Source organism: Dermacentor albipictus, chromosome 4 (assembly GCF_038994185.2).
Source record: "Dermacentor albipictus isolate Rhodes 1998 colony chromosome 4, USDA_Dalb.pri_finalv2, whole genome shotgun sequence".
NCBI lineage: Eukaryota > Metazoa > Arthropoda > Arachnida > Ixodida > Ixodidae > Dermacentor > Dermacentor albipictus.
In genome coordinates this window covers 123,023,627-123,039,756 of record NC_091824.1, presented here as the reverse complement: position 1 = coordinate 123,039,756, position 16,130 = coordinate 123,023,627, and the positions used below count along the sequence as shown (strand labels likewise).

General features: G+C 43.3%; 1 protein-coding gene across 1 annotated transcript in view; it reads right to left on the bottom strand.

The window, feature by feature from the left end:
• The window catches only part of LOC135917779 (centrosomal protein of 152 kDa-like), a 44,066-nt gene that overhangs the window by 23,904 nt on the left and 4,032 nt on the right, over positions 1 to 16,130 (bottom strand). Inside the window, exons 3-8 of the mRNA XM_065451375.1 lie at positions 15,990 to 16,069; positions 13,269 to 13,335; positions 11,015 to 11,276; positions 10,530 to 10,667; positions 6,648 to 6,787; positions 4,656 to 4,856 (exon numbers count right to left, since the gene is read on the bottom strand). Of these exons, the coding sequence (XP_065307447.1) occupies positions 4,656 to 4,856; positions 6,648 to 6,787; positions 10,530 to 10,667; positions 11,015 to 11,276; positions 13,269 to 13,335; positions 15,990 to 16,069 (888 nt within the window). The remainder of the gene's footprint in view (positions 1 to 4,655; positions 4,857 to 6,647; positions 6,788 to 10,529; positions 10,668 to 11,014; positions 11,277 to 13,268; positions 13,336 to 15,989; positions 16,070 to 16,130) is intronic.

Here is a 16,130-nt window from a genome sequence, read left to right as displayed (position 1 = left end):
GCGCCTTCTTTCAAGACATAGCAATGTGCACGCATGCCCTTTAGTGCTTCTGCGCCTGCCGCTATGCCCATTTCTTGCCACTGTGCTGTCGGAATCACAACGAATGCAGAAGGTTATGCTAGGAGAGCGGTGGCTGTTTCGGCTCTTGTGACTTGTGACAATGCACTGCACACCCCGACAGCTGAAAAGGACACTGCTCTCCTAGTGCATCTCCTGCAATCATCGCAATACCGACAGCATGCTGGTGTAGGCTTATGCCTCAGGAGCCGAAGAAAAAAGACAGCTGACCGGAATCGATGCCAGAATATAACTGCGAGCTATGTCTTCACGTGACACGACCAGGCGCCACCTTTGTTTTCTTCTCATGCGGGTGCGCACTATCCAGGTTCCAGGCGCCACCGAGGGAGAACGCTACAGGGCCCCCCACCTGGACTGAAAGTCAAAACCGGACTGAAGGCCGGCTATGGCACTCTAGCACGAGGTCAGGCGGTGAAACGAGGCTTTCCATTGCAGACTCCACGTAAGCTGGCTCAAGGCGGTTTAAGCTCACTGTCTCTTCCAGGCCGTCCTGTAGGAAGGTGGCAGTTTTCAGGGTGCGGTGAAGGATGCGGAACGGTCCATCGTTGGCCAGGGCTAGTGGTGGTCAGACAGCGTCAAGGCGCATGAAAACGCATGTTGAAGTGGCTAGGTTGGGGTGCACAAAGATTGTATTGTGGCGGGAAGGACGGGGTAGAGTGGGCCAGAGGTCTTTAACACAGTCCTGGAGGCATTGTAGGAATTATTGTGGCTGGGCTGGTGGATGCGGTGATGTAAATAAGTCTCTGGGGAGACGCAGAGAACTACCATACACTAGCTCTGCTGCTGAGCACAGTAGGTTTGCACGGAGAGGGCCTGTAAACCCAGGAGCACAGGGGACAAGGTGTCAACTCAGGTGGCGCAATTGAGGCGGGCAGACAGGGTGGCCTTCAGTTGTCAGAGAAGGCATTCCACCATGCCATTGGCACACGGGTGATACGCAGTGGTACGGCAATATCTGGCGCCGAGAATGTGATTAAGGCAAGCAAACAGGGAAGACTCAAGCTGGTGTCCCCAATCTGTTGTCATGGTGCCAGAACAACCAAAGCAAGATACCTACGCAGAAATAAAAGCGAGGGAAACAGTCTCAGCGGTGATGCCATGAATGAGAACAGCCTCCGGCCAGCGTGTAAAACGGTTGACCATAGTGAGTATATAACGATAACTTTGAGACACTGGTAGAGGGCCCACGATGTCAAGATGAACATGGTCGAAACGATGGCCAGGTGCTAAGAAGGCTTGGGGAGGCGTCTTGATATGACGGGAGACCTTTGTTGTTTGACAGGGCAGACAAGAGTGTGTCCAAGCACGCACGTTAATTCCAGGCCAGACACAGCAGTGGGTGAGAAAGCGCTGAGAAGCCCGAATACCTGGGTGACATATGTTGTGCAGAGAATGAAAAACGGTGCAACGCAGTGAAGCTGGAACAAAAGTACAGGGAAGGTCTGCTGAGACATTGCACCACAAGGGCTCAGGTGAGCATGGATGGGGCACAAGCCGTAGTCGGAGAGAGCGGGGGTTCTCCCGAAAAGTGGCGAGTTCTCTGTCATTCTGCCGTGCGGAAGAGAATGCGGCCCAGTCGACAGATGGAGATGGAGAGTCAACAACAGCTATATGAGAAAGGGCATCAGCGGCAGTTTTATCAGCACCTTTCACGCGACAGATGTCACTTGTAAAATCAGATATATAAGCAAGACAGTGGAGCTCGCATTACACATACTTTGATGAGTTGGTGCGAAAAACATACACCAGTGGTTTATGATCGGTCAATGCGTAAAGCTGGCATCCTTACGGAAAACGCCGAAAGTGCTGTATCGCAATGTAGATGGTTAGTAGCTCTTGGCCAAAGATGCTGTAGCAGGCCTCAGCAGGAAGTAGCTTCCGAGAGTAAAGAGACAAAGGTGTCCACTCGAAGTTAATGCACTGCTGTAAGACAGCTCCGACAGCATGAATCTCTCCAGCATCTTGGTCTTGAGGTGCTGATAAGGTGTAGTGCCCATAGTGGCTGAGAAAACATCCCGAGAGCTCACTGGCAACATCAGGAGGAAGGACTGAGGCGACACGGTAGTAACGCATCGTTTCTGAAGTGATGCGGTAGAGGCATAATTGCGCCCAGATCTGGTGAAACCAAACTTGCGGGTTCTGGGGCCAGGAAGGTGGGAGGTGAAGCTGCAGGGACGAGACGTCTTGCGGACATGAGTCCTGTTCCATGGAGATTCAAGTAGATCAGTCATTGTGTTACTTCTCGGTCACCACTTGTAGGCTTATGCCTCGGGAGCAAAGGAAAGAGACAGCTTACCCGAACCAACACCAGAATAGAATTGCGAGCCGTGGCTTCATGTGCCATGGCCAGGCGCCATTTTTATTTTCTTCTCATGCAGGCGCACGCTATCCGGGTTCTAGGCACTGCCCAAGGGAGGGCGCTACACGGGCAAGAAATGGGTATGGTGGCAAGCACAGAAGCGTTAAAGGGCATGTATGTACAATGCCTTTTCTGAAAAGAAGGCGCATGCTATGTTAAAGGGCACAAGAATGCAGTTTGGTGCACACTCGTAGATCTCATATTATTTTGCCCCTGCCTGTACATAAGCAACATAAGTACACGCATTTACGAGTGGATATGAGGTGCAACTTTAGAAGACAAGGCATCTAGGCAACAATGTCAAGAACATGGCTCAAGTGGCTTTGGAGGTGTCCTTATCAAGAAGAATGCTTCATGGACGAGGCATACACAAGTTTGAGCATTGCCGAGTGTGGTTTCACGAGCGCTGCCTTTTGACTTGTGCCGTTTTTGTTATGTCCTGGTTCCTTTGTGCAGTGACACGGTGATACATAATACAGCTGGGTGCATGTGCCCCATGTACCGCATATATCATTGGGCAGTCTCCTGTCATTAAACAGTTGCGAGTAGCACTCATGCTTATCTGTTTTGTATTTGTGCCAGTTGCAGTTTGTTGCACTATCATACCAATAGCTAGAATGTATGCAAGAGACTTTCCAGTAGTGTAAGTACTACTATGTACATACAGCCTTTGTTGAAAGAAACAAAGCCATTAGGACCATGAGTGTTGCTCAGTCCTGGCTGTGTCATGTCGTGCCCGTGAAATTTCCAGGGTTAGAAAGCTCTAAAGGCCGAAAATAAAAGTTCATTTCCTTTGCCATTTGTTGGGCGTGTTGGTAAATTGAAAGTATACTTAGCGCCAACAAACAAGGACGGAAGGAGCGCATTGTGTTGTCGTCTCCCTTCATTCCTTGTTTGCTGACGCTAAATTTGCTTTCATTTCCTTCTCCAGAACATTGAAATACTAAATACTGCAGATACAATATAAGGCTGACTAGACATCCTGGAGTCGGCTGTGGTCATGCATATGATGGCTTCAATTCTTTCGAAAAAAATTGTACAGTCAGTAATGAAGGAGGCACAGAACTACCAAAGTATAGTAGTAGTGGGGTAGATGGTGCCTCAATGTCAGACGCATGCTGGAACCAACACAGGAAAAATAAGGGCAAGCACTGAGCTTCAGGTGAACCGTTTAAAACTAAACAGGAAGCTAGCAGAGCATCACACACATATACAGTAGGGAGTTTTAGAATAGGGGCCCCAATAGTTTGGGGCCCCAAAGAGCTTTGCGGGTGTCAGTATTGGGACATGTAGGAGTGAAGAGTTTTAGAATAGGGTTTTACGTTTGCGGATAGCGTCTTGCGCTGACAGCGCCACTACGGCGTCAAAGAAAAGCTATTAGAAATAATTAAATAAGATATACCATTTTATGAGAGGAATAATAATTTTGATTTGCGTGTATTCGCGTTTAATTACAATTTAGAAGTTATTCTGTAAGCTGCAAACAGTTAGTTGCGCTTAGTTTTGAGCAAACCAACTTTACTAGCCTTCACCAGCCAAGCTTAGCCGTGTTAGGCCTACGAGCCATAAAATCCACAATCGAATTCAAAATCAGCGGCGACTAATGAGTCAATCTTCATAACACACGCTAGTTGAGAGAAAGCGATAACCGCAGTCACTTCTCCTAGCTTGTGAACTTCACGCGTTACCACGAATCGAACCCAGTTTTGTGCTAGGTTAGAGCCATCGCTTCGATGGGTGCCGCCATGTTTGCCGTCGCAAAACTTTTGGGGCCGCTATTTGGGCTCCCGCTAAATCGGTGAAATAGCGTTCCCAACGCAAAACCCGAACGCAGTTTGCGTCTTGCGCATGCGCAGTGGCTTCGACGCTATTTCTTTGGGGCCCCAAAACGTTTGGGGCCCCTATTCTAAAACTCCCTAGTAACTGTGCAACTTTCTGCATGACATGCAGACAAAGGCGCCTCACTCCACGCACACCACCCACAGATGCAAGCGACCTGACACATAACCTGTGCTGAGACATAACCTTGCTAACGGGCAACTGTGCTTTTCACATGATAATGCCAGTAGATTAGATGGAGTGATGGCATCACGAAATTTGTAGGCATAGGGAGGGCTCAGATGACACAAGACAAGCATAATCAGAAATATCGATGAAAGGCACAAGTCATGAGGCAAGTGAGCCAAAAGACCCACGATAAGGTGCTAGAAAATCTCACCTTTGCGGCCAAGTTTCGGCTCAGTTCGTCAATCTTCTGGTGCATGCTGTATAGTTCGTCCTGGTGCTTCTGTTTCTGTGTTTGTAGCAAGTTTTCATAGTCTCGCTTCAGCAGCACAAGGCCGTCTGAGCTGCTCAACTCCGAAACCTGCTCCTGCAGCATTTTGATCGTGGCTTCTGCCACCTTCATCTTCTCCATGAGCTTCAAATGAACACATGAGCAAATACAGTAAAAAAATTGGCAAACAAAAAAAAAATATTGTAAATGTGTAAACACACTTTGCCTTATCACTGCAAGAAATCTTGATAGTTTGGCACAGCCATCAGTACTGCTTGTTATTTTGACATCCCGACATTAGTTAAACATGGAATGGCTTGCGACAGCACATCTCAATTTGTTTCCTTCATTATCAGACTCACACTAATCTGATTTAGTGATTGATTGATTCGCAGAGCTTAACTTCCAAAAGCAACACCAGGACTACAAGAGACACAGTAGTGGAGTGCTCCGGATGAATTCTGACCCGTTGGGGTTCTTTGATGCACACCTAGATCTAAACATGCGAGTGTTTCTGCAGCTTGCCCCAATAGAAATGTGGTCGTCACAGTAAGAAATCCAACCTACAACCTCTTTCTCAGCAGCACATCACCATAGCCACTGTGGAGGGGCTCAAATTATCTATACAAAATGTAGATTGCAATGTAAGATTATGCAAAACGCACATTTACAGGGCAATGTGGGCAAAAAGATCACTACGCTCAAACTTCACTAATGCACCCTTTTAATGCACTCCTGCAGAACTAGAAGCACAAAAGCTCCAGGCAAGAGAACTAATTCCAAATGAGAATGCATATGCCAAGCATTATAGTACACTGCTGGCTCAAATCAGACATGCATTCAGTGTTCAGCAATTGTTTTAAGTAGGGGTGTGCAAATATACAAAAAATTTTTGAATAGTCCTTGCTCTTCCATTCATATTAGATTTGGGATTATGTATTCAACATCGTTGAATACGCCTGTATGTTTGTATATAAGGGATAATGAGACCTATAGAACTCTCTTGAGAGAGAGATAAATGGAAATGGGTACTTTCCCATATAATTCTGCTACAGGGAAAGCAGCAGTTGTTGCCCAGAGGCACCAGCGCCTGAGTGAACACACAGGGCAGATAAAACATTGTTTCAATTTACATGTAGCAATTTATTATTTAACCAACAACAATCCTTACGGAGAGACGCAAAACTACTAACCACAGCATCTAAACCTCTGGATGCCACAGAGCATCACTGAACACAGCCTGCCAACTGTAGCCAGTGTTTTTTCCCTCTGACATGGTAGAATTGCAACCCAGTGAATATGGTTTCAAATGAATGACAGCACAGCTGCACGGGCTTCTTTTTCAGGCACGAATTTCTACCTTCATTGCCAGCCACCAGATAGCTGACCAGCTAGCGAAGTGCTGGCTAGCAGTCGAATGAAACCCAACCGAGCCTATCAGACTAGACAAGACATCAACACGTCAAATTCCTGGAAGGTAAGCAAAGAAATATTTGCTTTAAAAACGAGATGGACTGAATGCATGATTCTGCAACTCATCTGAGACCCATCATTTGCAACCTATCACGCAAGCAGTGGAGAAACAAACCATCTGCACGTTCGTAGCAGCAAATGTGAAATTTACACATTACTCTCTAACTATTGCAGCAACACTTGTAATTTATGAGATAGGTTATATGCTCTCTCACTGTCCAATAGTTCTTATTAAATACTGCCAAATACTTTTCAAGAAATGCTGTAAAATAGTCATCACAGTACCATCACATCTGGACTAAAGCTAGTCTTCTGTTGAATAACTACATTTTATTTTTGTCCCAGAAAGGCTCACATGAAGATGACTTTCCACACAGCAAACAATTAGCTTCACCCTAACAAGTCCACTAGTATAATCAGAATCTACAGGTCAGGTGTTCAAACTTCAGAAATGAAACCAACCTCATCTTTGGACTTAGCTTCAATTTCCAGCTGGTTCTGAACGGTGGAAAGCTTAACAGACAGTTCAGCATTCTCAGTGGTCTTGTTTGCTAGGGCTTGGTTAGCTTGATTCCAGTTTTCCATGTACATCTTGGCATTGGCTGCAGAAGCAATAGAAAAATGTGGCACATGACAAAATATTTTCTGATAACACTATTGTAAATATAGCTGTCAACTTTAGATATGCCTACAGAAGCATCAAAGAAAACAGAGAGATAGCAGCAGACATAAAAAATCAACAAGTAGGCAAGTTGAGGCTGGAAGTTAAACTAAAGGTAAAAATATGGCACCTATGCCAACAAACATAATGCCTCTTCAAATTATGTCCTCTAGTAAATAAAATAAATATGGTTTCAATTTCACATATCAGAAAAATGCAGACAAAATTTGAGGACTATTTCAGGCAGTGCCGGCACAGGTATGCTTTAGTACTATAGCTTTGCATTCACAGCCTGAAGAGTCTTTAACAGAGGTAACCAGGAGATTATCAAATGGCAGTGTGAGGGCAAATTATTTAACAGCTCCAGCCCAGCAAAACCACTCATCCAGATAAAACCAATAAGAGATTCACAAAAAAGGAAAGTTGCTATACACTTGAATTCACCATCACCTAGTGTTTTCATAAAATTAATTTTGTTAATCAGTTATGGAACACACAGTTAAGGCACATAGGTGCTGCTACAGTTTTAACCCTTTGAGGGTAGATTTCTTTTTTTCGCCATACACGGCTGGCCAGGGTCGACTTTTTTCATTGCAGATTCCAATTCTTCTTAGGGACTTATCTTGAAAAATATTTTCAATAATTTTTCTAGGGTGATCGTAAAGTGAGAAAAAATTATTTTGCATTGGTATATATGCACTCTTCATTCATGAATAACAACAATAAAAAAAGAAATAAACATATAAGAACTGAAAATTTGATGCATTGTTATACACATAGTTCAAGGCTTTGAAAATTCGCACACGAGAGTATTTCGCAAGATTCAAATGTTCCTGCTCTTGCACTAATATCTACATCCATAGAGTAATCGAATTGCGTAGGTGCACTCACTCAAGAAAACTGTGTGGTTATGTGCTCGCCAAAAAAGCAAAACGTGTGACAAACTTCCACGAATCTTCATCTTATCACCAATCAGAGGCAATTAATTTTTGCGAGTGTCCAAAAAAAATTTAACAGAAACGCATGCACGATGGCATCCTTCCTATGCACACCCTTGTGAGCACTAAACGAGCAAGAAACAAGTGGTCGCCCTTTGAGCGATTAGTAATGAGATAGCAATCAATTTTGCAAGCGAAAGAAGCCGAAACTGCCCGCGGAAAAAAACCCAAACCGCTACCGGCCAGCCCGCCCGTGCGCCAATGCGCGAGCAGTAGTATATAGACGTGCGGGAGCAAACTAGCTTTAAAACAAACCATGCAATGAAAACCGAGAGAGGGAGGCGCGCAAAAAAAATTCCCTGTATTCCCACATAGTGGCAGCACATGATAGAAAATCAAAGGTTACAAAATTAGGGCGCTTTTTAAATGCACAGACAGTGCCGTAAATATACGGCATTAACCATTTTTGAACTTGTTTGCGGCGCCATATATTTACGTCACTGACCCTCAAAGAGTTAATGCAATTGGCATTCTTTGCCTACTTCAGGCATCTTAAGCCTGCCTATTTGTCCGTCCGTCCATCCCCGTCTGTCTGTCTACCCTGTCCTGCCTTTTCCTGCCCTGTCCTTCCTAGTCCGGCCCTGTCCTTCCTAATAATAAAGCAGACCAAGCAGTCTTTCCACAAGGCCGACTGGGTACGTGATCATGGTGGTGATGCCGTTGCGCCTCCTACGTCACGCCTCCTACACGAACTAAGTGGTTGTCTAATAGCTTGGGCCACTAGGTATGCGCTTGCATTCATTACATCATCATCATTCCAGCTATGTCATCTGACTCGTGACCAATTCTACTCCGCGCTGCCATGCGTGCTTGCCCGGGCCACTGTATCTTGAAAGCCATCTGCAACGGGGACAGAGTCTGGCTGTGCTGTGTGTTTTCACAGCATAGTTCGCGTCGATGTGAGACACAGCACGAAACTCAGTTTGATCACTGCTGCTGCTGTGCTTCCTCACTTCAGTGTTTTGATAGCAAGTTTCCGCGGTCATCGAGTGACATGTGTTCACGTTTGCTTGTGCGCACCACGCTTGTTAATTTAGTTAGTATCCCTATGTTTACAAGTTTATACAGCCTATAAAACTACTATCCTTACTTTGTATAGCCAGCTAGCTGCTCACTAATTTGCTTTTGCAATCGATGTTTCATCTTTCTGCCGTAACTGCGACATTTTTTTTTTTTTTTTTCCATCGATGCCGAAGTCCCGCCTGGCTTGAATGTTTGACTATACCTCTGCGGCTACAACAACTTTTCGTTTGAAAGCAGCACTATAGTAGCATCGCCTGTTTCGTGACATTACGATGTTGCCACACCACACGCTGATACCAACACAGGTCAAAATGGCGACGTCGCTCATGTAATTCAGTTGGCTACTGGCACAACTAGTAGCGGTTGCGATACTGACTTTTCTAGATGGCGCTAGCTATGCACTATATTTATCAATCTCAATTAAAAACTGGCGCATTTTTTAAAATCCTTATATGTAAGCCGAGCCTAGAGTTTGGTATATGATTATATTTAAAAAACTATCGGCCTAGATTCAATAAATACAGTAGTTGTTGCATCGTCATCATTCTACATTAGTCATCTGGTGCTTGTCATGCCGTCATGATCACTCCAGATTCATTATGTGACTCTCATCATGCCGTCGTTGTGGTGTCATAGTCATCACCGAGTCGTCATCATGCATTCATTTTCATACGTTCGTCATGATACTGTCTGCGTAATCTACTGTCATCATGGCGTCGTTGTAAGGCTGTAGTTTAAACACCCTACTTCATTCAGAAACGTCAGCCTATTGTCATCATGCCATCGTCATTATACTGCCTACACCGTACCACTGATGTGCATGTAATTCAGTCTTCGTCATTCCATCAAAATCATGTGACTGTCATTTAATCGTGATTATGCCACAATTTTCATGCTGTTGTAGTCATTGCGTTGTTGTTGAACCATTATCGTCATTCTATTATGGTTGTGCCATTGTCGTCATTCCAGCTTTCTCATCCGGTTGTCATCACGCTACTGTCATCATAAACTCATTGTCACCCTATTACTATCTTCATGCCAGCATCACATTGTCCTCATTATACCATCGTCATAATTTCCTAATCGTTACCTCGTTTTCGTCAACATAATGCCATCTTTTACATCAACGTCATTTCGTATTTCCATCGCTGTTATATAACTGTCATGCCATCGCGCTCATTGACGACTATGGCAGGTAAGTGTCAAAGAAATGTGGGCTGGTAGTAGGCACAGTGATTACTGTATATAGCTGAAGCAAGGAAAGTCAGAATGACCAATACAGATAATAAAGATACATGATTTCAGCAATATGTTGTATCCCTACATTGCTTGAAAGCTAATCACAGTAATGCCGACAGTCATCATGAAATGGGTTCTGCCATAATTTTTTATCATCAAAGCTTTCACTATTAAGAGTAACACATTGCCTATTCAGCCATGCCTATCCTTACATAAGATGTAACAGCTAACTTGCCAAATCAATTGTGCTTGGCAACACATGAATGCTCGGACACACTGATGCAAGCAGGATACAAAGACAGGTCATGAAAATTCTTGTATGCATGTCACCTTTGCATCGTGCCTGCACTGTTATTGACTGCCATGTTCATTCATCGTCATACAATTTCTTGAATGTAAGGGAATAAATAAGCTTCTACAAACCTTGCAAGGTAGTCACCTGGTCCTGCAACGAGGTAATCTCCGCCCTAGATGACTCTCGCAGATTTTCCAGCTCAAACTTTAGCCGTTCTACTTCCCTCGTTCGCGCTTTGTACATCACCTCGAGCTGAACATAGTCATCTGGAAAAGATGATCCCTTGCATTTTTCTACAATTCTCAATGCCTGATGGGCCTGTGGTAATGCTTAGAAAACCACCAACTGTGTAACATAAAGGGACCACAAAGGCAAATATTAGTAAGGATAACAAATTGGAATAATTGTTTCTCATTAGTATGCGTAATGCTAGGGTAAAACAAGTGGAAAACAAATGCTTTCAACTACTGATCTGCAAGTAGAAATTGCAGTTGATAATAGGGCACAAACCCTCCAGCAGTGGTCGTGATCAATGGTTTGGATACGTTTGACAAAAGCTGTACTTGTGCCCATAGTTGTTGAGGAAAATGCACATGACCTACATTATGCTCACCTGCTTCATTCGTCAAGGCAGTCCCATGGGGATGAGTGGGATGTTGGCCATTCAGAGGCGCAGATGAATTTTGGTGGATTCCGTTGCTTCCACCATTCAAGCCATCGCCCATGCCATGGCCGTGCAGCGTCGGACTCCCAAGATCCAGGCCATTGGCGTAGTTGTCGGCGTACATGTTGAGCTTGGGAACGTGAGCTCCAGGCACATTCTGGTGGATGCCCATGGCATAATGTGGTGTGGCAAATGGCTGCTTCACAAAGTTCTGCGAAAAAGTTTATTGCAAGCAGCTGCATTGGTTATGATAACCATCGTAAAGGCATGCAATGAAGAAAGTAGCACAACATGACAAGTGTGAGTATCATGCATTGCTGAGTAACAGAAATTCAGGCCTGTTCGGGAACCCATTTGACCACAAAAGCTTTTGTTGGTGTCAGTATTGCTTGGCAGCAGTTTATAGCTGCTGAATTTGAGGGTTTTTGTTAATTGCACTTGCACACATCCTAATGATGCCTTGCGAATCTGCATATACTATTTCAATATGTTGTTGAGCTGATTGTTGTAAGGCGAATTTTGCTGCTGGTCAGACAGCTTTCATTTCGCCGTTTTAATGGTCATGTTCTGTTTGTAAAGGTCATGTTGGAGCTTATTAGTCGATTCATAACATACAGCAATCTCACATTCGGCCTCTGAAAATTCGATGCCTCAAAAAATTGTCTGAAATCATCTCAGAATGACTGCCAACGTTAATGTGATTAGCACTGAAGAAACATAGTGACACATCATATTTCCACCACCAAAATGCGTCCTGCGTGAGGCATGTACTGCAGCCGGACTCCAATCTCATGCTTCCTTCTGGATATACCCAGTAATCCAAATTGGCGTCAAAGAGCTTCAATGAATAGCGGGACATATTCAATGGCACATACCCAGTGACTCAAGTAGCCACGAAAGAGGTTAATTGAAGAGGTTATTATTACATCACTTTTTTTATGCGTCCCTAATCACACGCCTTTTGAGGGATACGCATGCACTATATTAATGGTGATTTAGCTTTAGACGGAGCATACAAGCAGCAGCAAGCTTGGAACAATGAAGACTGACAAGCAATGCACCGTTTTTAGATAACAGCGACTTTTTTTTGCAACTCTGCTACTCCCAATAGTTTTGCCTGGTTCAGGAGCTTGTCTGTGCTAACTTGCTCGAAGCAAGTGCCCTCCTTGCCTCCTTACAGCATCAGAAAACTTCCAACAGAAGGTTCGGAGACTGACAAGTCTAACTGTCTCATGAACAGGATTTATTTTTGATAATACTTGGCGCAAAATTAGTAAAATCATAGAACAAGCCCATGTTCATAAACTTTATGGAAACTGCGGGAGATTTGGCATGTATGCATAATGAATTCTTCAAACAAACAAAAAACTGAATTACAAAACAGATCACAACTTTGCCTTCAAGCTCTTGTATCTTAACGCATACCACTTCGTCAGCTATCAGTAGCATCTAACAAACAAAGCAATTTAAAGACTAATAACATCACTCAATAATAATTTAATATGCATTTTAATGTATAACAACTTTATTTTACATGCTGGTCTTTACACGATGGTAATTTAGAATGTTACTGTGCTTACATAATCAAAATAAATATGTGACATCCCTATAATTTCTCCTTTTCCTCAATACCGCATAGTTCCTTTCCAGTAAACACCTGTGTCTCATTCCTAGCCACTAAACATGATGTCATCTGACCAAGTCAACACTCAATTGTAAACAGCTGCACTCAAAACCACACTCAGATTCTTTTGTAGTTGAACTGCTCTGTGCAATACACTTGGGAAACATTACTTGTCTTCCTACTTCATTAAACAGCGCAAAAACGGGACACAGAAAAGGAGCACACAACACAGGCACTGATTTCCAGCCTCGTGTGCTCCTTTTCTGTGCTCCATTCTTGCGCTGTTTGCTGAAATAGTGCTCATACCAACAAGCCCAGCTAGCCACCATTTTGTCTTTTTGGGTAGCTTACAGCCTAGCCTTACTATGTATAAGCATTTCAAGCATGATTTCGTTATTCCTGTCCATTTCCTTGGGCACTTTTTATTAATGCTGGAACAATAAAGCTGCAACAGTACAATGTATGCCATCATGAGGTGAAGAAGCAATTACCTTTCCTTTCATACTCTTTTCTACCTCACATCATTAGTTTGTGAAGGAGGCAGTACCAGTACAGAATATGCTGAGATTAAGAACTTACCTGTCCTTCTTGATTTGGAGTAGAAGTCGTCCCTCCATAGCCAATAACCCCTGGCGGCTTGAAGTACCTGAGAATACAGGACTCTGGTAAGCAAACAAATGCGACTTTCAAATCACAGCAATCAGATGTATATGTGTACAAAAAAAATTATGAGTAACCTTGCAGTGAGGTCCTTGAAGAAGCCTTAGACCACTGTACATAACATAGCAGAAAGCAAAGTACATGTGCAGCCACCCACTATACACAATCTGCCCACTCCAGATCACACTCTCGAGTTCTTTATTCTCTTAAATGTTATCACCACAAGCACTGTGGTGAAATCATTTCATTAAACCATGGCTTCTGTTTCTTCTGCTTTCCTGTCCCTTGTTTCACTTCTTACAGCCACCGTCACTGAATTTTTTTGCTTTCACGTCCTACAGCTACTATCACTTACTTTTTCTTACCTCAGTAGAGATTCATACTGTCTCACGCACAGTTGCATAAGTCGTGTTAAGAACTTTTGTTTATTTGCATGTTACATTTTTCATCCCATGTCAAATGAGAAAATTTCAACAAAATGATGCAACTTGAAAATGTTGACCCAACTCAATATACTGCAATTTATTTCATAATTACGCCTTCAGTAGAAGAAAAGACGGCGTGTAATGAAGTCTATATTCAAGGCCAGTGTGCGAGGAAGAATGAGTAGATGGGCGAGGCCTGCAGCCTGTCCATTGTCTCTCTTAGACCCCTGCCCTCCTATTTATTTATTTATTTATTTCCAACACCCTCAGGGTATAAATACCTTACAGAGAGGAGGGGCCTACAAAGTAAAAGTGAACAAGAAAAGTAACAATAACAGAAGGAGCGAAGCACTATACAGAATAATTATACAAAGCATTATACAGCATATACGAAGCACTATACAGAATAATTACATACATTGTAGAGTAAACTATACATAAGAAAGTCATGTCTGGTACTACAATAAGTTTGATAAGGCATTTTTAAAAGCAGCTGAAATCAGCTATGTCCGCTATGAAGGAAGGTAAGTGACTCTATTCCCTTGTGGTTCTGGGGACAAATGATTGCGAGCCTGCAGTAGTTGAAAAATATGGCATGTTAACCTTATGGGGATGATCAAGCCCGTGTGAGCGAAATGGTGCTGGTTGGATGAACAAGGATCGAAGAGTGGCGTTGTGGTAGTACATTTTGTGAAAAAGACAAATGCGTGACTGCTTTCTACGGTTGGCTAGGGAAGGAAGACCAAGAGTAGCTTTCATTTCTGTGATGCTGGCATTTCGATCATAGTTAGCTGAAGTAAAGCAAGCGGAGCGATTTTGCATTGCCTCAATGCGCTGTATCAATGTAAAGTTACGAAGCGTATACACAGACGAAGCGTATTCTAGCTGGAGCCGAACGCAGGTTGTACAAAATAACAGGTTGAGTAACAGTGGGGCAAGGTAAAAGTTTCTTTTCAAGTAACCTAAAGTTTGGTTCGCTTTAGCTATTAAATAATCAACGTGATGTTTCCATGATAGGTCACTGCATATGTAAACGCCAAGATAGCGATAGGAAGCTGTGGTTTGCAGGGTGTTGTTAAGAAGATAGGACGGAGAGATAACATCACGCCTAGTTACACGCAGACTTTTGCATTTAGCAATGTTCAATTCCATGCGGCACATGCGGCACCACTCTACCACAATGTTTAAATTATACTGAAGTGATGTTATGTCTGAACTGTTGGTTATTTTATGGCAAAAGACACAGTCGTCTGCAAATAAACAAGCTTGGGAAGAAATGTTAGCAGTTAAATCGTTGATATAAATCGGAAATGAAAGGGGGCCAAGGAATGACCCTTGAGGTACGCCGGAACTGACTGGAGCCAATGGAGAATCGCAGCTGTTAGCTGTAACATACTGGACACGGCAGGAAAGAAATTCGCGAATCCAATCAAGTACTTGCAGGTGAATATTTACCACACTTAGATTATGTAACAGTAAAGAGCGATTAACTTTATCAAAAGCCTTGGCGAAATCTAAAACATACAATCTACAATAAAGCATGTAAGTTGTTTGTGAAGGTAAGTTGGGTTTCACACAAGAAAAACTTATGGAAGCCATGTTGCAAAGTAGGAAAAAAACTATTAGCCTCTAGATAGTTGACAAGATGTGTGAAAATGCAAGACACACAGGCGACCAACATTCAATCACGTGCAATTACTACCACTCATGCCTTCACATAAAGAACAAGTGCTATGCTCAGCTGGAAACACATCAATATGGCAGAAAACAGCAAAGCTTGTGCAAGTTCTATTAATGATGGCTGCATCTGCCAGTTCACGCGCAGTGGTGACTTCGTGGCTACGGCGGTCTGCTGCCGTGCTTTCAATGCCACAATCTAATCGGAGTGAAATGTTACATTCTTGCTAACTGTGCTTTGGGCGCATATTAAAGAACCGCAGGCAGTCCAAATCAATCCAGAGCCTTCCACTACGGCATCTCTCATAGCCCATGCATAGCTTTGAGATGTTAAAACCCATCAATAAATCTATGTCTTCTAGTTGGTCTACAAAAAAGAATGGAAGGTAAAAATGCAACCACAATCAAAATAATGGTAATGTTGCCATCAAGATTATCTGGTTCTTGTGCCTCTCCTGTGGCTCAAACAAATGTGATTATGACCTTATTTCTTTACTTTTGGTAACATTGGTCAAGAAGGAAAGCCAAAGAAACTCACTGGTCAGTAGAAAGGTCTTCATCATCGTCATCCGACAGTCCCTCCAGGTCATCAAACCCATTTGCAACTGCTTGTTGCAGCTATAACAAGAATTAAATTCAGTTATCACTGTAGCACTGGTAGTGAACCACTGCACAACAA